Genomic DNA, 21,153 nt, shown 5'->3' on the forward strand with positions numbered 1-21,153 from the left:
GAAATTTTTCAACTATAGGTAATGAAATGAAGTTGATGTTTTGGATTTAATAAATGTTGGGGATTTATCGTTTAATCCATTTATTTCAATTTATGCTGTTTTTGTTCAATATTTAGACTGAATTGAAACGATGTATATATATATATATATCTCAAAATCGATGAGTTAGAGTTATTATAGAAATTATTCGGTGAAATTCGTGAGATTGAAAACCATAACTTTCTAAAATTATAAAATTTCCATTATTAATTAAGATAACAAAGTTTCGTAACGAAAGATTTCGATTTCATTTTCATTAGTATATCGTAATAATTATATCGATTTGAATGTCGTTTGTATATCTTTCAAACTACTAAATCAAGGCGAGTGAAAATTTTAAATAAAAAATATGTGGCTCTCCTTGACTCCGATATTTCTGTACTTTATCTCGGTTAAATATCGTTCCATTTAATCCATTAATAAAAAATGAAAGGACGGAGAAAATTTCTTTGAATTTCGATAGTTGAATATGAATTTAAAATTATGAAATGTTGAAATAGATACGTTGTCAATGATAAAAATTAATTATTCTCTTCGTCGTTTCTCCTCGTTTGAATCGAATAAAATTTATTATTAAAAATAATAATTGATCGATAAAATTGTTTAACAAAGTGTAAGGCATTTGGAAAATCGAGGTTTATACAACGTCATTGGCATATAAAATCGTCGAAGAATCGATTATTCCCGGATCATCTGGTCTGGATAAAAGAAAAGTTAGATTTAAAAATTCTAAATACTACTTTTAATACAAGAAGCTCATTTTGAATGAAGGTCCATTGTCATTGAAAGTAGAATTAATTTTTCATTTCCTTAATTAAAATTCGAAAATTTAGATTCAATGTTAATTCCCGAAATATTTTAAATTGTATCATCAAAGAAATTAGAATAAGAAAAGATGTTTCTTTTATCCATTCGTTGAAGAAATTCACATCGAGGTCATTGACTTCTAATACAAAAATACTTACGATTTAATTAATTTCCACCAATCAAAATATAATAACAATTTCAAGAGCAATAAACGTTATTTACAATAATTCTAAAATATCGCTAAATCGAAAGCTTACCATCACCGCAGAAGCGTTCAAGAATCGATCATTTTCTTCTTTCTTCTCCAATCCGAATCGAAAATAAGTTTCATAACTCGGCCATTTTCTTCTTCGTAAAGTCCACGATATCTCTCTTCACCGATTACAATTTTCTGATCGAAATAAGAAAGAGAAACACTGTCATTAACATAATCGTAATTAAATCCGTAACTAAAAGATACAAATCAGTCTTAATCCTCGACTTATTGGCACGAATCTCGTCAATATCCAAGAATATTGAATTAATTTTCACAAAAACCATTTCACGATCTGTTACGAGCACAACTCGACAGCCTTGAAAGTTTTCTCTTTTCAGATCAGGTATAATTAGCATAACACGATCGCATTAATAATCTGATACTCTTATCATAACTTAAAAGATGAATGAGGAAATCACGAGAATTATATGAATTAAATGAATGAGAATGAATTCTTCTCGCTATTTTTTTAAATTTGTTGCGGAAATGGATGGAAGAATAGAGTTTGTTCAGGGATCTAGTTTGCGTGTTAACGTTAGAACAGAGACTGTTACTTTCGTCGATCGACATAGAGCTTGTTGTCTGGAGAAAGTAACGGAAAATAACACATTGCGCGTTGTGCAATGACTCGCGTTACATCGAATGAAATAATTTCCACGTAATCATATACAGGTTCCAGATCGATGGATCGTTTCTTTGTTGGAGTTTGGAGTTGGTGGCATTGATGTGTGAACGGATCGAGATACGTTTGATGTTGTTTGAATGGTCCAAATAAGGACATCGATCGAGTATTGGTGACTCGATGTTAATGAAAATAAGTTTGATGATGTTTGAATGATTTAAGCAACGATATCGATAGTGAGAATAATATTGATTGAAATTTGAATCGCTCAGTTATCGATTGAATTTTAGCGATAGTTAATGTTTGACGATGTTTGAATGATTGAAGTAACGATATCGATGAAATTTTTAATAGTGAGAGTGATATTACTTGAAATACGTTGAATTTTCGATAATTAATGGAAATGTGTTTGATGATGTTTGAATGCCTCAATTAATGAAATTAATTGAATTTCATGAATGGGTGGATATTATTCGAGATACGTTGATGTCCGAATTGTAAAATTAATATGTTGATGATATTTTTACGATGTTTTATAAAAGATTTTTTAAAATTTTAATATTAATATTTTTCTCTCTTCCTTTGTTATCTATCTTTAGATTTTAATTAAATTCTTTAAAGAATGCAATGAGAAATGCGGTAATAAAATTGTTTAGATTTTTAAAATTTTTTAAACGCGAATAAATTTGTTACATAAAAATTACGAATTTTGTACTAAACAATTTTTTTCTCTTAATTCGTAATTTAATGTAAAATATTTTTTGCATTTTCTTTATAGTTTTCACTCTCTATGTAGTTTTACTTTCACAATTGTCTTTGAAGTAAATATAAAAATCGTAAAGTTAAACATAATTGAAAATTGATTAAATTATGCATTTTTAATCGTTCGACTGATTTCTATTTTTCGATATCGCGTGTCTTTGAGAATTGGCATCATAAATAAGTTGTGAACAAGTTGTAAACAATAAAAAGTAATTTTGTTTCGCTCTGCTTCATTTTGATATTTCTTCCGTTCTCCGTTCTTCCCGTTTGTAAACGGTGTCTGGTTCTACATTGAAAAGTTACATTTCCACCTACAATCATTAAATAAATAAATTCGAAATTTATATAACTCGTTAATAAATTTACTCTTCTTATCTAACACGTTTTCAGATCGTTGATGATAAATATAAAGAGATAGCAACGTTCGTTAAAACAATCAATATTTATAAACTTTTCCAATACTTTTCACGAATGAAAATCTCTTACTTATATAAACTTGATGTAATTATATAAATATTAGTGCGATATATCTTTTTCAAAAATTCAAAAATATTAAAATGGGACAATCAAAGATTTAAATTTAAATTTAAGGGAAACAAACAGGAGGAAAAAAGTTGCTAGCGCTCGACAAGTGAAAAATTACAATCATCGATAAAAGTATGTTTTCGACATCTTGGAAAACTTGGTGGAATATTCGTTGTTCGCGGCAACAGCGACACAGCTAATTTCATTACTAAATTAACGTTTCCAGGAAACGAAATTGTTTCATTTCAGCTCTTTTCTCATTTTCCAGTCAAACCCCTTTTTCCAATTACTCGAGACAGAGGAAATTTTTCATGCAAAATTCCAAGCTGTTGCTTGCAATTGACATAACAATTTATTTTGAAAATTCGTAATTCTAAGATTAAACTTTTTATTTTTCTCCTTCGTAATAATAAATACAAATAAATCGGTAATAACATATATTAATAAATGATGAATAATGAATGATTCGAAATATCATATTATTTATTATATGAAAAGAAATTAAATCGCGTTTAAAAAATAATCTATCTTTTTTATGAAGTATGCGCACGTTTGGCACATTCCAGTATAAATTGCGTGTACGCAAATAATTAGCAGAAATCGATGACGATGTGAGGATACTATCCTATAAAAAAAGTAATGAACAGGGAAAATTTTATTTTTGGTAAGCATTCATTTCAATTTGCGAAACAAGAAATTTCGCAATAAAGGAGAAAGGAAATAAAATATTAAATTTTCTCTTTTCTTTTCATTTATAATTATACACGCTCACCTATTTTCTCGCCTATTTATTTCTTTATCTTTTCCATCTTGATTCGACGATTTTTTCATTCTACTCATTCATCTTTGAAATTCCTCATGAATTTTTTTTTATATGAATACAAAATTTCTTTACTTTCTTAAATCCTTTATCATTCACAATTTTTATTACATCGTTCTATTCACTCGTATCGACAACGAGCCAAACTAAAATAATAAAATAATAAAAATTTTAAAAAATCATCGATCCATTGAACAAATCAATAAAATTATAGTCACGCAATAGTAAACAATGATACACGCGCAAATAACTAGGTGAAAAGAGAAAGAAGATAAATAGAATCGTCAATAAGAATTGGAGTATAGGCATTCGCACACTATTTAAAGTGTCATTGACTCGATGATGAAATCACGATTTTGTGATATTGCTGACACACGCGTTGTCGAATGCGCTCGGTTATTTCACTTTGGCGGCGTCGAGCGCACGGGTCATTGCCGAGAACAAACTTTGCCGCGAACGCCTCGTGCTTGTTTCACCTCGGATTTTTCCATCGAATGGAAACGACTCGACGAGGAGAGAATCTTTGAGAACGTGAGTTGTAACCTTTGAGCTTACGTTTCGCACGAAGAATCGTTAAGAATTGAAACGTGAACGAAAAGTGGAACTTGAGACGAATGGATAGATTTATTTCGATTCTTTTTTCTTTTTTTTTTTTTTTAAGTTGAATGTTTATTTTTACTTTGGAATAAGACAAATTCATCATTTTCATCGATAATTCTTTTTAATTTTTTTACTTATCGAAACTGTATAAAATTAAATAGCACAAACTTTGTTTCGATCAGGACAAATATATTTTGTCTGTCTTGTTGTTAAATTTAAAACCGCGAAGATTTGGATTTGAATATTTTACGAACGAATCTATTCTAATGATAAATTTATGCGTGTAAAATTTATAAAATCTCATAAGTTTCAACTTGCACCGATCCATCCTCGAGGATCGATCACACTCGACTATTCGAACTTTCTGACATCGTTTCCTTCCTCTCTTCCTATTCAGCTTATCGCCAATTTCTCATCATGGACGCGAAATGCAAGAAGCATTTGGAGGATGTGCCGATATTGGACGGCCATTGCCGCGTGAACTTAACTTCGAAACTCGGTACTGGTTCTTCCATATCTTCCATATCCGCGTCTTCCAACGAATATTTCAATTTTTACACGTATTTAATTCCAGACGATTCGACGGAGCACATCGAAGCGTCGAGAGCAGGCCTCGATCATTGGAAAAGCAATAAATATTACAGGGTAATACAGTTGATGCAGAGCCTGCTCATCGTACTGGTCTTGTGTTTCGCCGCCTTTTTAATATACTTGAGCGTGTCGGGTAATGCAGAAAATATTCACCAAACGTCTCACCCCTACAAACTTAAACTTTTAAAAAACTTACAAATGGAATGAAAAATATATCGTCCATAGATCGCACATTTCTCAACCTGGACGGAGCCAATCAACGAAGACATCTTCCGATCAACGAGTCCTCCTCAGAGCCTCGAGAGACGAATTTTCGAGATGAACAATTCCGCAAAGACGAGAGAAAACACGATCGTCTCAGCCTCGAGGAGCTGAGAACGATATTACTCTCAACGATGGATCGTCGAAAGCGGCGACATCTCGACGCGAATCTCTGTAAACAGAGCATGGAGCACTGCAAGATCGTGATGGATTCCATGACGAAGATCGTGAACACCGTGAACAACAGTATGCCCCATCTTCTCGAGTTTCTGAAGAATTTCTCCACGGATAAAGACACGCCGAAATCGAAGCTCGTCGAGTTGGTCGAGTGTCTGCAATGCAAGAACGACTCGATCACGTTCATAGACGAGACAGGGCCCGACAATTTGATGAACGAGGCGCGCACGATGCACGAGAATCGCGATCAGATCGAGAGTAACGTGGACACGGTTTGCAATTTGTTGGACGAGCCGAATTCGAATCTCGGGGAAGAGGGTGCCAAAAAATTGACGAAATGGACTTTCGTCGACAGCGATGACGGAAGAAAAGAGGACTTGCACGGTGCCGAGAGGGAAGCGGAAACGACCACGTGAGTACTACTACAATTTAAATATTATTAACTACGATTAGTATACAGCAGTTGAAGTTACGAATAAAGTTGCTTCGATAAATTGCTCTAATAATTTATTGTTCGAATAATAATTGGCTTGAGATTCGTAAAAAGTTACGAATGTTATTTAAGCATTTTGATTGCTCGAAGTAACCAGTTACTTGGTGTGTGAACAATTATCTGGAAAAGATTATTAAGAGAAAAAAGATTCCAATACTCGAATTTATTTGCTCGAATTAAGGGTTAACATATGCATTTAAGATAAAACAAAATTTCAACGTCTTTTCAAATTATCCCTCGACGAATTAAAGTCAATCGATGCCTAAACGTGTCGTCGCTCTCGCTTCATCAAATATCGTGATGTTACCGTTTTCAGGTCGTGGACGAGCGATGCAACGAAATATGAATCGAAGAACGCGAGGACGGAAGCGGAGAGCGCGGAAACAACGCCGATGACGGAACAAACGATCGATGATACGAAGGGAATCACGGTTAGCACGAACGTGACAGCCAAACCAGACGATGGGGACGTGACGGAAATCACGATCGAGCTGGTGCATCCTTCGCTGCAACCTTCGATTCAAAGCCACGAGACGGAAAGGGAAGGTGAAACCGACAGATAAATTATTTATCACCCTGTCTAATCTCTAAAATATCATTATATATAAATATTAAACGTGCACTCACCTCTCGATTTAAATTTTGAATTTCAGAATACTTCTAACAATTTACAAGAATATTACTTAATCGCTGAATAAATGAATAAGAATGAATAATTTCTTCTTACGTTAAAAAAATTAAAACTTGAGTTCAAAGAAAGACGGAATATTTAATTAATTATTTAATATCGTTAAATTACGATATTTAATTTCCTTCCACGCGTCCCAAATTTTGGATTTCAGGAGTCGAAGGAATAGTTTTAACAATTTACAAGAATATTACTTAATCGCTGAATAAATGAATAAGAATGAATAATTCCTTCTTAGATTAAAAAAATTAAAACTTAATTAATTATTTAATATTATTAAATTACGATATTTAATTTCTACGCGTTCCAAATTCAATTCTAGATTTCAGGAGTCGAAGGAATAGTTTTAACAATTTACAAGAATATTACTTAATCGCTGAATAAATGAATAAGAATGAATAATTCCTTCTTAGATTAAAAAAATTAAAACTTAATTAATTATTTAATATTATTAAATTACGATATTCAATTTCCACGCGTTCCAAATTCAATTCTGAATTTCAGGAGTAGAAGAAACGAGCCGCCAGATGAAGATGCGCGATCCCCAAAGCAGAATCATGACGAAAGGGAACGTGCCGTCGACACCGGGCATGATTCCCACCGCGGAAACGATGAAATCCTCCCAGCAACTGGTGCTCACGCCGACCATATCCTGGATACCGCATCAGGTCTGTTTCTTCGGGCCGGGGTCGAGCAACAATCCGACGAAACAATCAACGGGCGGCGCGGATCAAGGGATGTACGGGGCCTCCTCGGCCGCGGAGATCGGGTATCCGATTTCACAACACCACCGCCAAGGTTACCAGAACACGAATCACGCGCCAAATTACGTGCAAGTACAGGCGCAATCGGTGCAATTCTTCCCTGGAAACATTGGGCTGCAAAATGGCGGGCAAAAGTTCCAAGGCCCGACTGGGCCTGCGGTCCCCAATTTTCCTATATTTCCCAGGCAACAACCGAGCTTGCCGAGCGGAAACGCGAATTCGAAAACGCCTTATTATTGCACCTTCATCCCAGCGCCGACCTTCCAGTTCCCCAGTGTTCCTGGAGTGTCCGAGTACAATCAGAGGTCGTCCGTTAAATACGGGAGCAACGAGAAAGAGGACGATTCGGAGGACGGTAAGAATGTGTAATTATTTTATTATCCGAATGATTGTACACGTGTTATTATTTTTAATATTATTATTTTGGTTTCTTCGAAAGAATATCCTGGATCGTGTCCGTCTAATATGATTCGATGCAACGACGAGAAACGATGCGTATTCAGGACGCAATGGTGCGACGGATTGGTGGATTGTTACGATGCGAGCGACGAGACGACGTGCTCTTGCAGAGATCGAATTTCCCAGGAACGACTTTGCGACGGTTACTTCGATTGCCCGCATGGAGAGGACGAATTGGGATGTTTGGGTAAGGATTTTGGGATTTGTAAAGGTTCTAGGGAACACTAGAGCTTGAGACTTTTATAATATGTGTATTTAGAAACTTTAGAATTTTAGGATTTAGGGAAATTCTAGGGAACTCTAGAATTAGAGAACTTAATATTGGAAAATATTTGGATCTTTAAAATGTTATTACTCTAAGAGTATGTATATATATAAATATGGAGGTACTTGTTACAAGTCGTGCAGCAGAACTCTGTTTCATCGATAGAGTAGATAAGAATTTTATTATAATTATTCGAGTAAAGTAAATCAAAAACTGTGACGTGAAAAAATGCAACGAATTTACAAACGAGAAATATCGATATAATGATCGGAGCTCGATAAAATATAACTGAATATAAAAATTAATTTACAACATAGGGGCATATTTGATGATCGTGCATATTTCACACGAGATGGCATCAGGTATATCTTATCCTATACTATCCATCCGGAACTATTTTATCCATGGAACAATGGACTGCTGTTTTACTCAAATGAAAAAATTCTTTATTCTAGTTTATTCTAATTAAATATTTATCGTGTTCCAGGTTGTCCAAAGACTTCGTTCAGTTGCAACGATTGGCAAAGACGGTACAGCAAGGACAATTGCGTCCCACTTTCGCAAAGATGCGACGGAGTGAAGAATTGTGCCAATGGAAAAGATGAAATGGAATGCAATATTCTCACCCCTTCGTTCCTCGAGGGGAAAAATGTAACTCGTCGAGTTACAATTCCTTCTACAATTTCTTCTAATTCATGAATCTTAACTATTGTAATAAACTTTTATCAGGTATTCACGATTGGCTACAACGAAGGATACCTTCACAAGAACTTCAAGGGCCAATGGTATCCCGTGTGTACAGTGGTCAAATCATGGACCAAGGATGCCTGCATATCCGAAATTGGCCACGACATCAGGTACGATAGAATTCCATTTATCAAAATTTTTACCTACCAGTTGAAAGAATTAAGACTATTATAGTTAAACAAACACATTTTTCTTTAACTTTTTATAATTCTGACTTTATCCAATAATAAACTTTTTCCATAATTGATGATGTTCCAAATAGATAGAGTTAATTTAAGATCGATCCAAGAGAAATAATAAACGATATAAAAATCAATACAATTCCTTTTGTTTAACCCCCCCAAAGGGATGAGAATTTCACTCGATTTCCTAGTGAAACTTGATTAACTCGTATTTTTCACCATCGTTTTCAATCGCAGCGGATATCCAGAGGTGAAAATCCACTCGATGCCTGCCAACGCGTATAGGGGACCCTATATAGCCGAGGTGAACGATCGGATAAAGTTGGTTCCCTCGTGTATGGACACCGCTGTTTTCGTTCGTTGTCCACGTTCCCGTTGTGGAACGAGCGCGTTTTCCCACGAGGATTCCCTGGAGCCCCATGTGTTGGAGAAGGAGGAGAGGAACACGTTCCAGATGTTCGACGAGCTGGTGTGGCCCGGGTACAGGAATCGGATAGATCCGATGAAATTCGATGAAAACGGGGATAAAGAGGACGACATGGTGGGCTCGCAATTGCGCGTTGTCGGCGGCAGGGCGAGCCAGCCGAAAGCGTGGCCATTCCTAGTCGCCATTTACAAGAACGGTGTCTTTTGCTGCGGCGGTGTTATCCTGAACGAAATGTGGATCCTGACCGCGGCTCACTGCCTCGAGGGGTAAGGATATATGTTGCGTTTTTCGAAGAAAATTGATTCTTTTTTCTTTTTCTTTTCAAAGAAAAATTTGAAGAAAATTCGTGAATAATATATTTCAATGAGATACACAGCAGTGCAATATTTAAAATGGATTTTTTTTATCAAAGCATTTATGTTCTATTTACGTTGGTTGTATGTTTCGAATCATCACAATGTTGTTTAAAACATGATGACAGTTACACGGACCACTATTTCGAGATCCAGGCGGGAATACTTCGTAGGCATTCTTTCTCGCCTATGTCGCAGATCAGGAAAGCGCGACACACGGTGATGCATCCTCGTTACAACGGGAAAGACATGAAGAACGACATCGGTATGATCAAGCTTGACGATCCTCTACGTTTCAATCGATGGATCCGACAAGTTTGCCTCCCTAGCAAGGATATCTTGGGCCCCATGTGGAGAAACAAGCCTGAGCCTAACTCCACTTGTGTAGCGATCGGCTGGGGCGCTTTGAGGGAGTATGGACCTGATCGTAAGATATTCCGACAATAAATAACCCAAAAATTCTTCTATATTTTTTTTTCGATTAAATTTGTATCTTTTTTTTCAAGCCGACCACTTGAGAGAAGTAGAAGTACCCATATTAAAGAATTGCAAACACGAGGTTGATCAGAACGAGGCCGCCATTTGCGCTGGATACCCCCAAGGTGGCCGTGATGCTTGCCAAGGGGATAGTGGTGGTCCCTTGTTGTGCAGGTATCGCATTTATTACTATTAAACATCTAGGGATCCCTAGAATATAGAATCGGGATAAATACGAGCGAGGGCGAAGAATTCCGCTTGTTTTTCGATTTTTTATCGATATATTCGAGATATATATGTATATATTTGCAGAAATCCATACTCAGAATCGCAGTGGTACGTGGCGGGCATAATTAGTCATGGCGAAGGATGCGCTCGACCGAACGAACCGGGCGCCTATACGAGAGTCAGCTACTTCCTGAACTGGATTCAAGAAATTTCCAGTGAGTCGTGAAAATTTTATTTTAAACCTTTTTTTTTTTTTTTTTTTTGAAACGTTGAAGGAATACTCGATCGCGATAGATTATTTCAATGTTAATTTCTTTCTCGCGTGTATTTTTCAGGTGATCAAGGGATAGTTCCTTTGAGACGAACCCCCTTGAAAAGATGTCCAGGCTTCAGTTGCGAGGGTGGTTTGGGCAAATGTTTGCCAGTGGAGGCCCGTTGCAATCGAGTGATCGATTGTTTGGACGGCGAAGACGAGGTCAATTGCCGCCATTATCCAATTTACAGACAACTAGGCAACGCTAGTTTCGAAAATAATGTACCTTCCACCATGGAAATGGGCGAAGATCCCACGAAACCTGGCGAAATCTTCACCTCTGGTACGTGTTCGAAAAATCGAAATAATTAACTCTAAGCTAATTTAGTCGTGATAAGATTCGTGCAAATCTCTTTTAGTCTCTCCATTGTTCGATGATACGAGCAACAAGCCTGCGGATAGATCCGAAGATCGAATGAGCAACGAATTGGAATTAAACACGGCTTCGACCACCTCTAATTCTAATTTGAAATTCGACGACGAAACCAGCACCACGACTTCTACAACTTTTAGTTCTAATTATGTTGAAAATGCCTCCTCGATAACGTCGACGCGTTTTCCTACCATTTTCACTTGTACAAGGTATTTCAATTTAAAATATTAACAATATATTACATATAAATAATAAATCGATCGAGTAGATAATCTTTTCCAATTTTCATGGAAAAATTCAACTCGTAGGTTGCTTCAAAGCGTCACGATCGAGAAGAGATGCGACAGAGTAGTGGACTGCGAGGACAGTACAGACGAGTTAAATTGTACTTGCAAAGATTATTTGCAGAACTTAAGACCGACCGCCATCTGCGATGGTTACGCGGATTGCGACGATTTGACCGACGAACGAGACTGTGGTAAGTACTTTTCCATATATTTTCCAACCGTGCAATGCAATACGAGTAATTTTCATTCGTTTATTCAGAGCTTTGCGGGAAGAACGAATTTTTCTGTACAACGAGCAGAAATTGTATTTCGATGTCGAAGAAATGCGATGGAAAATTCGATTGCGAGTTTAAGGAGGACGAGCTCGATTGCTGTGAGCCATCAATTTCAATTGATCAATAATTTTTCACGATATTCGAAGATATCTGATTTCATTCCCTTTCAGTCGCGTTCACCGATGGCCACCGTGTGTACTTGGATGCCAATGGACGGCCATTTTTGAACAAGGAAGGAATTTTGACCAGATATATTAAGGAGAGATGGCAACCAGTTTGCCATCGTCCCAAGATCCATAAAAATCAATCCACGACCAAGCTTATTGGACAAAATATGTGTGAATACTTTGGTTTCGCGTGAGTTTTATATATATTTTAATTAAATCTGACCGAAGACGACATTTTAATAACTCACTGTCTCCTCGCTTCTTTAAAGAAACTTCGAATCATCGGAATCCATCACTGTGAAGAATTCTAAGCTCGAAACGATAGCTTGGCAGAAGAAGAACTTTACGTTTTACCGAGAGGCCTCCTCAACGACCTCTCTGAGCCAAGCGGGAAACTTGGAAACCTGTTTGGGACTTTATATTCGTTGTGCGTCGACTCTGGACGGTAATGCGCATGCGTATTTAACCAGCGATTCGAATACCGGAAGGCGAGAACACCTGTGGCCTTGGTTGGCCGCCATCTTTGTCGACGGACGCTTCCGCTGCGAGGCGCTGCTGTTGGACTCGAACTGGTTACTGTCCGCCACGAAATGTCTGGAGAACGTCAGGTAAATGGAGTCGCGTCGTTCGCGAAAAAAAAAAAAAAAGAGAAAAAATAACAAATTTTTATTTTTTATTTCGAGAAGAAAGTTTGGAAAATTTTAACGTGAATTTTATTTCGATTGTGTAATATAGTGCTTTAGAATGTTCGAATAGATTGTAATCTTGAACTTGGAACGTTTATGACATATTTTTGAGTGCGGATTTCACATTTGATTGATTTTTCAGATTGGATTCAAATTATACCACAGCCGTGCTCGGTCACGGTTCCTTGTTCCGTCACATAGACGGCCCTCATCAACAGATATCGATCGTCGATGAACTGCATCCTGTGAATAACTCTGTGTCCATTTTATTACACTTGAAGAGTCGGGTTCATTTCGATCGTTACGTGCAACCGTTGTTCCTCGATAAAACGTAAGTAAAAACTATATCTAGTCTAATTGACTTTTAAATAAACAATCAACGAATTCTTCCAGAATTTATCTACCAGGAGCGAACGATAGTTGCGTAGCTGTCGGGTTCAATGGGGATCACGAGGCCGGATCGATCTTTTTGAAACCTGTCCTAGAAAATTGCTCCAATTGTCATCGATGCTTCGTTAATCGTTCCGAATGTTGGGTAAATTTCAACTCTCTCTTCGAATCAATTTTCAAAAACATCTCAAATATTTTATAATTACAGAGAGTATCTTTCTATCCAACATCGATTCTATCCTTTCCTTCTCGTAGAAAAACGAAACAAATTGGAGCGGAACGATATTCTGTCGCGGAAGAAAGGGATGGTACCCCGCGGCTGTGTTCGAAGACAACCAACGTTGCAATTTCACAGATTCGGTGACGAGTATCGAGTACATAAATCCCTACCTGATGGAGGCAATAGGTACGAGGAATTCACAATATCTATCAATTAATCGTCTCGATATTAAGTTTTATTAAGATTCTTGTACTTCACATCGTGCAGACGGGCCAAGAAAGTCGATCGAACCAACGTGTCACGGTTTTCGATGCAACATCGGCCATTGCCTCCCGCAGAATCGTGTTTGCGACGGAGTCCCCGATTGTCGAGACGAGGGCGACGAGGAACCGGAATATTGCGGAAGATTTCGAGAAAATTGCGAGAACGCCGTAGAGGGTTGCAGTGAGTGTGCAGTTGACGGAACAGTTTAGGTTAAATTACAGGCTTAGGTTAAATTACGGACGATTAAACGCGATTATTTTTTCGAAGATTGCACGAGGACGGAGCTTCGATGCAGGAATGGGAAATGCGTGGATCGAGGCGCGTTCTGCGACCGAAGAAACGATTGTTTCGACGGGTCTGACGAGCCTGAAGTGTGCACCTGCTCCGAATACCTGAAACTCACAGCCCCGCAACGAGTGTGCGACGGCGTCCGCCATTGCGTCGACAAAAGTGACGAGGCGCCGGAAATGTGCCCCTGCAGGGAATCGAGTTTCAAATGTAAAACGTAAGAACACTCTTTTTTTCGTTTTAAATATCCATTGCGCGAGGTTCGTTTAAAAAAAGATTGTTCCTTTTGTCAGGATGAATGGAAGAGATATTTGCGTGCCGAGAGATTTCGTTTGCGACGGGGCGAATGATTGTCCGAGCGGCGAGGATGAAGCAGTATGCAGAATGTTGATGCCATTCTCGAACGACAGGTGCGTCAGACATTTTCAATTTTGTCCTCTTTTCTTTTATAAGTGGAAAAATGAATATTCGAGGGATTTTTTTTTTCTTTTTCAAATGGAATTAAAATAAATGTTATTCTCGAGGGAAATTTTCAATTTCAGCGATAGCTCGGGAGAAATGATTCGTCGAAGTTACGGCGTCTGGCATACGGAATGTTTCTCGAGCCCCGTTTCGCCCGAATTGGCATCGGATCTCTGCAAATCGATGGGATATTCTTCAGGGGACGTTATTAATGGTGTTGTGGCGACCGACCAACCTACGACTCTCAAGTTGGACAATTTTTACATAGCGAAGATAAATGATTGGGTATGGTTGTCCCTGATAAGGGGCGACAAGCCATTGGTAACTTTGGAAAAATCGAACGGGACTTGTCATCGTGCATTTTTAAATTGCGGATCGAAAATTAATTAATTAAGCGTTTGCTTTCATAAATTCTATAAGAGGTCAGTTTAGATTTGTTTTGTACAATTTCGTATTTATTTCTATTTATTGCGTGCCATTTATATCGTACCATTTATTTATAATATTATACATCGAACTTACGAAATATGAATTATTCTATCTCGAATAAAGGATCGAAAGGGATTCAAACACTGCTCTGCTTTCTCATCATCATTAATTTTTAACTTTTTAACTAAATCAAAATCCAATGGTCATCAATGACCATCAAATAAAAATATTACTCTATCCACTTATTCCTCTGCTTCGAATCTTCTCAAAATTAAAAAAAAATAGAAATATCATTTCTTTATATTCCAACACCGTTCAAATCCCCAAAATATCCCCAAATCCACGTTCAAATCTCCTTCATTCCTCCATATATATATATATATATACACTCCAATCTCAATCAAACTTTTCCAGCAAGGATACTCTCACCATGGTCATAGATGACCGCACGAAGATGATTCTCCATCATCCACCGACCGTAAACAGCTCGAAACCTGGATTACGCAAGCCTCTCTCCGCGACGAGAGAATTGAAAAAAAGAAAAAAAAAGAGAGAGAGAGAGAGAGAGAAGTATCGAATCAGGTTGCGGTGTGGGAGGGAGGGTGTGACGGGTGAGAGGGAGGATGGAATGCCACAAATGGGGTCGCAGCCGTTGAAGGCAAACGACTGCGCCCTGGCGAGCTGCCTTCGGTTATCGGCGGAAAACGCCGATGTCCATTCACATTCTACGGCTGACTAATCCGTACCGTTGTCGTGAACGTGATTCCATACCGTGATTCCTGTCACAGTGACGACGTTCCATCCAAGTATTGTTGTTCCTCAACCCTTTCACGCGTGTTGCGGATTCGTGTCTCAAGGTTGGAGGAGAACGATCGAGACGTTTTGGAAGTCAAGATGGGGGAAATGATGTTGGATACCAGGGAAAAATTGGGGGAAAAATTTAATAGGAGAGAATTTTGAGAAGCTGGAAAGTTTGATTAGTAAAAAAGTATATACATTTTGATTAATCTTATTAAATTGTATTGTATGTAATTAAGATTTATATAAAGTGTGAGAAGTAAAGCTTTATCGAAGAGAATAAGATTGTTGGATAGAAGTTTTTGTAGAAAACTGAAGAAGATGAGTGATGGCATGAAATTTGCGATACCTTGGAAACAAGGCCGAATAACACAGGCCTATTAACTTATTTAATGATTCAGCTCTTCTGAAAAATTTCTCCTGCTCCTCGTTCTAGACTCGTTTAAAAAATATTTTCACCCCAAATTACTGGAAATGGTTGATCCTCATCAAAGAATTAACATCGTACAATTTGATATGGTACAACAGTTTTTCACTTCAAGGTGCTCCAACCGCAACTTAGATACTCCTTTTGCCATGGATAATCGCGAAACCGTGAAAAAAAGAAAAAAAAAAGAAAAAATCATCCATCACGCAGCAAATTCCAGCTAGCAGCGGAGAGATATTAAATGGAACCTGTTCGCCTCGACATCGCTTAAAATCCCGGCCGTTTATATACATTTATCTACCGATGCGTTTCGAGGGATCGTTCGAGCTTGCAACTCGAAGGAATAACAGAGAGTGCAGTGATCTCCGGAATCGCATTACATGCTTCTTGAACGTCGTAAAAAGTTGTTGAAAAAAGAAGGGAAAAAGTGGGAAATTGTTAACTCAAAGAATAAACAGGGTAATAAACGAGGAATGGTAATAACTAAGTAGATTTGTAAATACGTAGAATTCTGGCCTTTGTCTGCAGAATATGCAAGAAGAAAATCGTTCAAAATTGCATTAAGCTCGAGTAAGCTAAAAATAAAATTACCTACAAAAGTAGCTTACTTGCCAAATAATTATATCCTAACGATTACTAACTTTATGATGATATCTCTCCAATTATCAATATCTAACCAATATCCAACCCAACTAATTAATATTTCTCATAACTTAAACTGTATTAAATCCATGGAAATCGAAAATCGATGCAAACATATTTCTCTCGCAAATTAAGAAATTCTCTTTCATCAAAGAGAAACGCAACGATTCGCAAGACGTATAAATAAACGTTCGCGCGAAAATCCAGATGGAAATTGCAGCGACCACAAAGATGGCCGCCAGTCAGCTTTTCTTCCGATGGCATTCGTGCAGGCCGCGCGTCGATTATGTAATCAACGTGGCGCGTACTACGAGTACATACGTGTAATTTCATTCCAAGAAGTACCGTTGACTCTGCTCGCCTCACCGCCTAAGGTGCTTCGTTCCCTTCTGCGACCATTCTCGCTCCGGCGAGGAACACGTTGGATGCGAGGGGAGGAACCAATCCCCCCCCCCTCGAGTTTTCTAATTGTGAAAAAAAGGGGTTCTTCGAGGGGAAACGGATGATTGATCGAAACGACTGTGACGACAGTTGTTGGTTATCCTTAATCACCTGTAACGTGTCTGTTTTCTTTTTATTTCTGCTTCTTAGAATTTTATCGTTCCTCGCTGTGTGGATGCAATAATAATAGCGTGCGTTTCTGCGTGGATGTTTGTGCATCAAACGTAATAGATGTACATATTGATTTTTACTTATGTTTTTACTTATGTTTCGTTTGCCGAACGCTATGAGATTAGAGTTTAAATAGGCAAAGTTAATTTTTCCTTTCCTTTTTGCCTTTTAAGAGTAAATATTCGAAAGAAAGAATTGGTGATTACTCTTTTAATAGGACAATTTTATCGAGAGGATTTTTTTTTTTTTTGCATAAAAGTACAGATAATCAGATTGCGAATATTTATATATAAACTTTTATGAAAATGAAATAAAGATCTGTTTCGTATTTCGAACAGCATATGATTGTAAACGCATAAATATAGAAATGAAAGATTTATTTAAATGTCTTATTGAACTTGTGGTTCGATCTGACTCTTAAAACAAAAGAAGAAGGGAAAAACGAAATTAATCTCTTAAGTTTAATTTATGGCTGGATTATCGCGTCCACTCAAAATCCACTCGATCTTAAAACTCGCATTAATTTCCACGAATGAACGAAGATGGTCGACAAAGTGCATCCAAAATAAATTACGCAAAAACTTTTCTCCACTTCCTTGCAACGTTTCAATTCATCGTCGAGTGGTTTTTTTTTTTTTCGCGATTTCATTTTCTTACGGTGAATCTCGTTTATTAGAACGCAACAATTTCCCTGGAACCAATTAACCGTGTTCCTGTTGTTCCATCCGTGATCTTCGAATTGAAAGATCACTCGAAGAAGATTGGAGAGATTGTTTCTTTCGTGGAAATTCGATGAGATAAAGACGTCCTCGTAGCTCAATGAATTTACACGCGGTGAATAATCACCGTGTGCAAGATGCAACAACAACCACGGATGATTAATCGCATCCTACGTGGATTTTTGCCCGAGAGGTGGCTGCTTTCACTCGAGCGACGCCAATACCAAAGCCCGTCTTTGATTCTTAATGGAAAATCGCGGAGGATGCTGATGACTCGTGGAATCTTTCTTAACAATTGATCCGTGAGAAAGTTGAGACGATGAAATTTTTTTCTCATACTTTTATAACAGAAAAACTGGCTAATCGCTAAAATTAAACCCTTATTTAACAGTATCCCTTTTTTCCTCTGTCCATTAAATTGATCAAAACACGATTGAACGAAATCTTTAACGGTGAAAAAGAAATATGCAAAAATATAAACATAGACGGTTTGAACTCATCGATCGTATTTATATAATCCGAATGGAGAAACAAAGTTCTCTCGAACGATAAAGGCTGGCTCGACGAGAAATGCCGTCCACGTGAAAAGCTGGCTTACCTATATCCATGGAGCACGTGAAATCGTTGACGACGCGTGAAGGCAGCGCGCCTCGGCTGGGAGCAGTCAGGCACCGATACCGTTACACTTGGCAGCTTCCTGCCACTACGCCGGCCTCCATCAGCCCTGCTCGTCGCCTCTCCTCTGCATACTTGCGCCTCAACCTTTTCGGTATCGTCATTGTCACCTACTGTCCACGAGCGCATGCGCACAGCTATGCGAACCGTAATGCGAACGAAACGATACGATCACGAGTCGATGGAATTCGAAGAGGATCGCTCTTATGTTTCAGATCTTTTCTCTTCCAAGTGTGTATATAAGGTTTGGTTACGAAAACGCAATATACTTTGGTATTTATGTATACGAATTAATATATCTCATTTGACGAGAGTTTCTTCTTTTTTTTGTTGATAAATATTTGCACGATGATGATTACAGTTGACTTTATGGAGGCAATTATCGAGAATAGATTTTTACTGTCGAGGGCAATTCTGTTGATGATGATGATGATTTCTCTGAGATGGGAGATGGATTTTTATTCGATCGGAGGTCCGGAAGGTTGGTAATCTTGCTTTTTTTTGTTTTGCTAATGTGCGATATAAAGGTGTGGCTTGTGTTGTACTTAGGTTATGTTATTATAGTAATAAAGGTTATAATAGATTATAATAACGTAGAGAAGATGTATAATTATTTTTATCTCGATTAAACGAAATCATCTGTTGTTGTGATTAATCGTTTAAAAATTTTGATATTGTTATTGGATTGTGTTGGGAGAGTTTCGCTATTCTTTGCTGGAACAATTTGTAATTATTCATTTTTCAATGCAGAAAATTTGAATTAAAATTGACAATTAAAATGTATTATTTAACAGAGATATAAGATTGAAGAGATGAATGGTTTTTGATGAAATTTTCTAATGAAAATGTATATTATTTATAATCTGAATTTCAAATCTACATAATTAATTAATTTGTGACTCTATTACATGCATGGATAATGATTTTTCTTTTCATTTGTATATGCATATTATCATTTTATTTTATATATTCATTGCATAATTATGAATAATCAGTGACTATTACAGTTATCATACAGTTACCTTGGTTTAATTTGATTAACATTAATTAATTCAAATTTTCTTTTTCTTCTTTTTTTTTTCTTTTTACCTTCTTTTAATAATCATAATTCATATCTAATATATTTACATGTACAAATTTGTATGCAAATATTTTATGACTTTATGACCATAAGAGACTGTTCATATGTAAATATTCGAAATAAGAATAACATTTAATAGATGCTCATTTTAAAATATCACGCTACATTATTGAAAAATTGTTGAAAGAGATTGAGTTGTAGACTTGTGATTTATGCTCCTATCATCGCTATACGACTGAGAGTAAAATTCTGAAGCTGATTGTTCAATCGACTTTGAACTTCTAAACATTGGCATCAGGAATATATAACTATCTCGAACTTGAGAGATTTGTATCTAAAGAATCTTGATCCAAACTTTACTATGCTTTTTCAATTCTGATTCTCTCCTCGACTCGACGAAATTGAAACGAATAAGGTTATCGTTAATATAAATTCTGATAACGATTTCCATATAAAAAACGAAGTGGAAAATTAAGTGGAAAGAAAATACGTAGACGCACAAAGATGCACAGAATCTCTGACTAGCACGAAGGAATGAAGGAAGCGTGCAAGGGATGACGTCAGCCAAATCTCCATTTTTAAAAACGACACTGTGTAATCGGTGTAATTTAGAAGCTGATTCGCCAGTCTATGGAATGCGAGGATTTTATTTTTCTTTTTTTTTGCTTTTTTCGAAAAGAGTGCGTTCGAAAACGAATCGATGGCACAGTTCAACCGGAAAATTGGTTTATGGGTGGTAAAGAAATTCATAAGACGTGCGACATCGTGCGTATCTTGCAAATGAAGCTTCTGTCTTTAATAATACAGTCTACGGTAAATGGATATGCATTCCGTGTAACACGACAGGCACAGTTTTCTACGATTTGCTTTGTGCAAACGTCCAAACATATTATCATATTTTCTCTTAATCGGTTGGAGAGGCACTGCCTTTGTGCCTTTCAATAGGGATGAAATTTTCTGTATAACCTTGTTTCTCTTCGCGAGGATTGAATAATTCTTAAAAAATTTTTGATAAAGAATCGGTAAGGATTTTTCTTCTTTCGAGTTTCTTGAAAAAAAAAATTCTTCGTTCCTCTTCGAACAATCATTTCACCATCATTAAAACCTAACGTTCCTTAAACAAAGGAACCAAAACCAATCGATGGAAATTCGACTACTTTTCAAGAAAGATCCAGTTTTCCACAAACTCGATCAAAAATTACCGAAGTTATTAATAATTTGAAGAAAAAAAAAATCCTCATCTTTGGATCCTCTTCTTTTCGAAGAAGGAAATCCTCCTATCGGGCTGTTCGAAAATCGAAGAGACGAGCAAGGAAAATTCGGGCGAATTCGTGTGACACACGATTAGGCAGTTTTGGTAGGACGTCGACCCGATGCGAGAAACCGTTCGAAACGCGTTGTCCGGCTGACGTGTACAAGTGTATCGCACGTTCGCGTGTTTCGGTGCGTGTGCAACAGGCTTTCCGTAAGGTTGTGTGAGAGAGCAGCTCCTCCAGCTGTCT

At 37.2% G+C, this 21,153-nt stretch overlaps 3 protein-coding genes across 4 annotated transcripts in view; 2 read left to right on the top strand and 1 right to left on the bottom strand.

The window, feature by feature from the left end:
* Window positions 1-21,153, bottom strand: part of CDase (neutral ceramidase) — a 101,466-nt gene that overhangs the window by 28,744 nt on the left and 51,569 nt on the right. Inside the window, exon 2 of one of the 2 annotated variants that reach the window (XM_086917261.1) lies at window positions 1,104-1,237. The exons of the other annotated variant lie outside the window; for it this stretch is intronic. The gene's annotated coding sequence lies outside the window, so the exon portion shown is untranslated. The remainder of the gene's footprint in view (window positions 1-1,103; window positions 1,238-21,153) is intronic. 2 annotated transcript variants of the gene reach the window in all.
* On the top strand, window positions 4,849-14,838 carry ndl (serine protease nudel). Its single transcript, XM_086917260.1, has 25 exons — window positions 4,849-4,936; window positions 5,006-5,155; window positions 5,248-5,872; window positions 6,270-6,499; window positions 7,146-7,760; window positions 7,845-8,051; window positions 8,617-8,780; window positions 8,859-8,986; window positions 9,296-9,751; window positions 9,967-10,265; window positions 10,345-10,489; window positions 10,628-10,758; window positions 10,879-11,139; window positions 11,216-11,438; window positions 11,538-11,707; window positions 11,776-11,889; window positions 11,962-12,148; window positions 12,228-12,566; window positions 12,787-12,975; window positions 13,038-13,179; window positions 13,290-13,440; window positions 13,522-13,698; window positions 13,786-14,023; window positions 14,100-14,216; window positions 14,349-14,838. Exons 1-25 carry the CDS (start codon window positions 4,849-4,851, stop codon window positions 14,656-14,658), a joined length of 5,856 nt encoding a protein of 1,951 aa, XP_086773386.1. The 3' UTR covers window positions 14,659-14,838.
* The window catches only part of uif (sushi, von Willebrand factor type A, EGF and pentraxin domain-containing protein uif), a 46,684-nt gene continuing 44,220 nt past the window's right edge, over window positions 18,690-21,153 (top strand). Inside the window, exons 1-2 of the mRNA XM_086917258.1 lie at window positions 18,690-18,843; window positions 18,932-19,051. Of these exons, the coding sequence (XP_086773384.1) occupies window positions 19,014-19,051 (38 nt within the window). The 5' untranslated portion in view covers window positions 18,690-18,843; window positions 18,932-19,013. The remainder of the gene's footprint in view (window positions 18,844-18,931; window positions 19,052-21,153) is intronic.

Source organism: Apis florea, unplaced genomic scaffold (genome assembly GCF_048593485.1).
Source record: "Apis florea isolate Af1SG1 unplaced genomic scaffold, ASM4859348v1 contig_2201_pilon, whole genome shotgun sequence".
In the NCBI taxonomy this organism is placed as follows: domain Eukaryota; kingdom Metazoa; phylum Arthropoda; class Insecta; order Hymenoptera; family Apidae; genus Apis; species Apis florea.

Bases quoted from the DNA above. Each gene is read 5' to 3' on its own strand.
- ndl (XM_086917260.1), top strand. From the start codon at position 4,849: ATGGACGCGAAATGCAAGAAGCATTTGGAGGATGTGCCGATATTGGAC. The intron at 5,156-5,247 runs GTAATGCAGAAA...TATCGTCCATAG, and splicing joins AATATACTTGAGCGTGTCGG to ATCGCACATTTCTCAACCTG. The intron at 14,024-14,099 runs GTAAGAACACTC...TCCTTTTGTCAG, and splicing joins TCGAGTTTCAAATGTAAAAC to GATGAATGGAAGAGATATTT.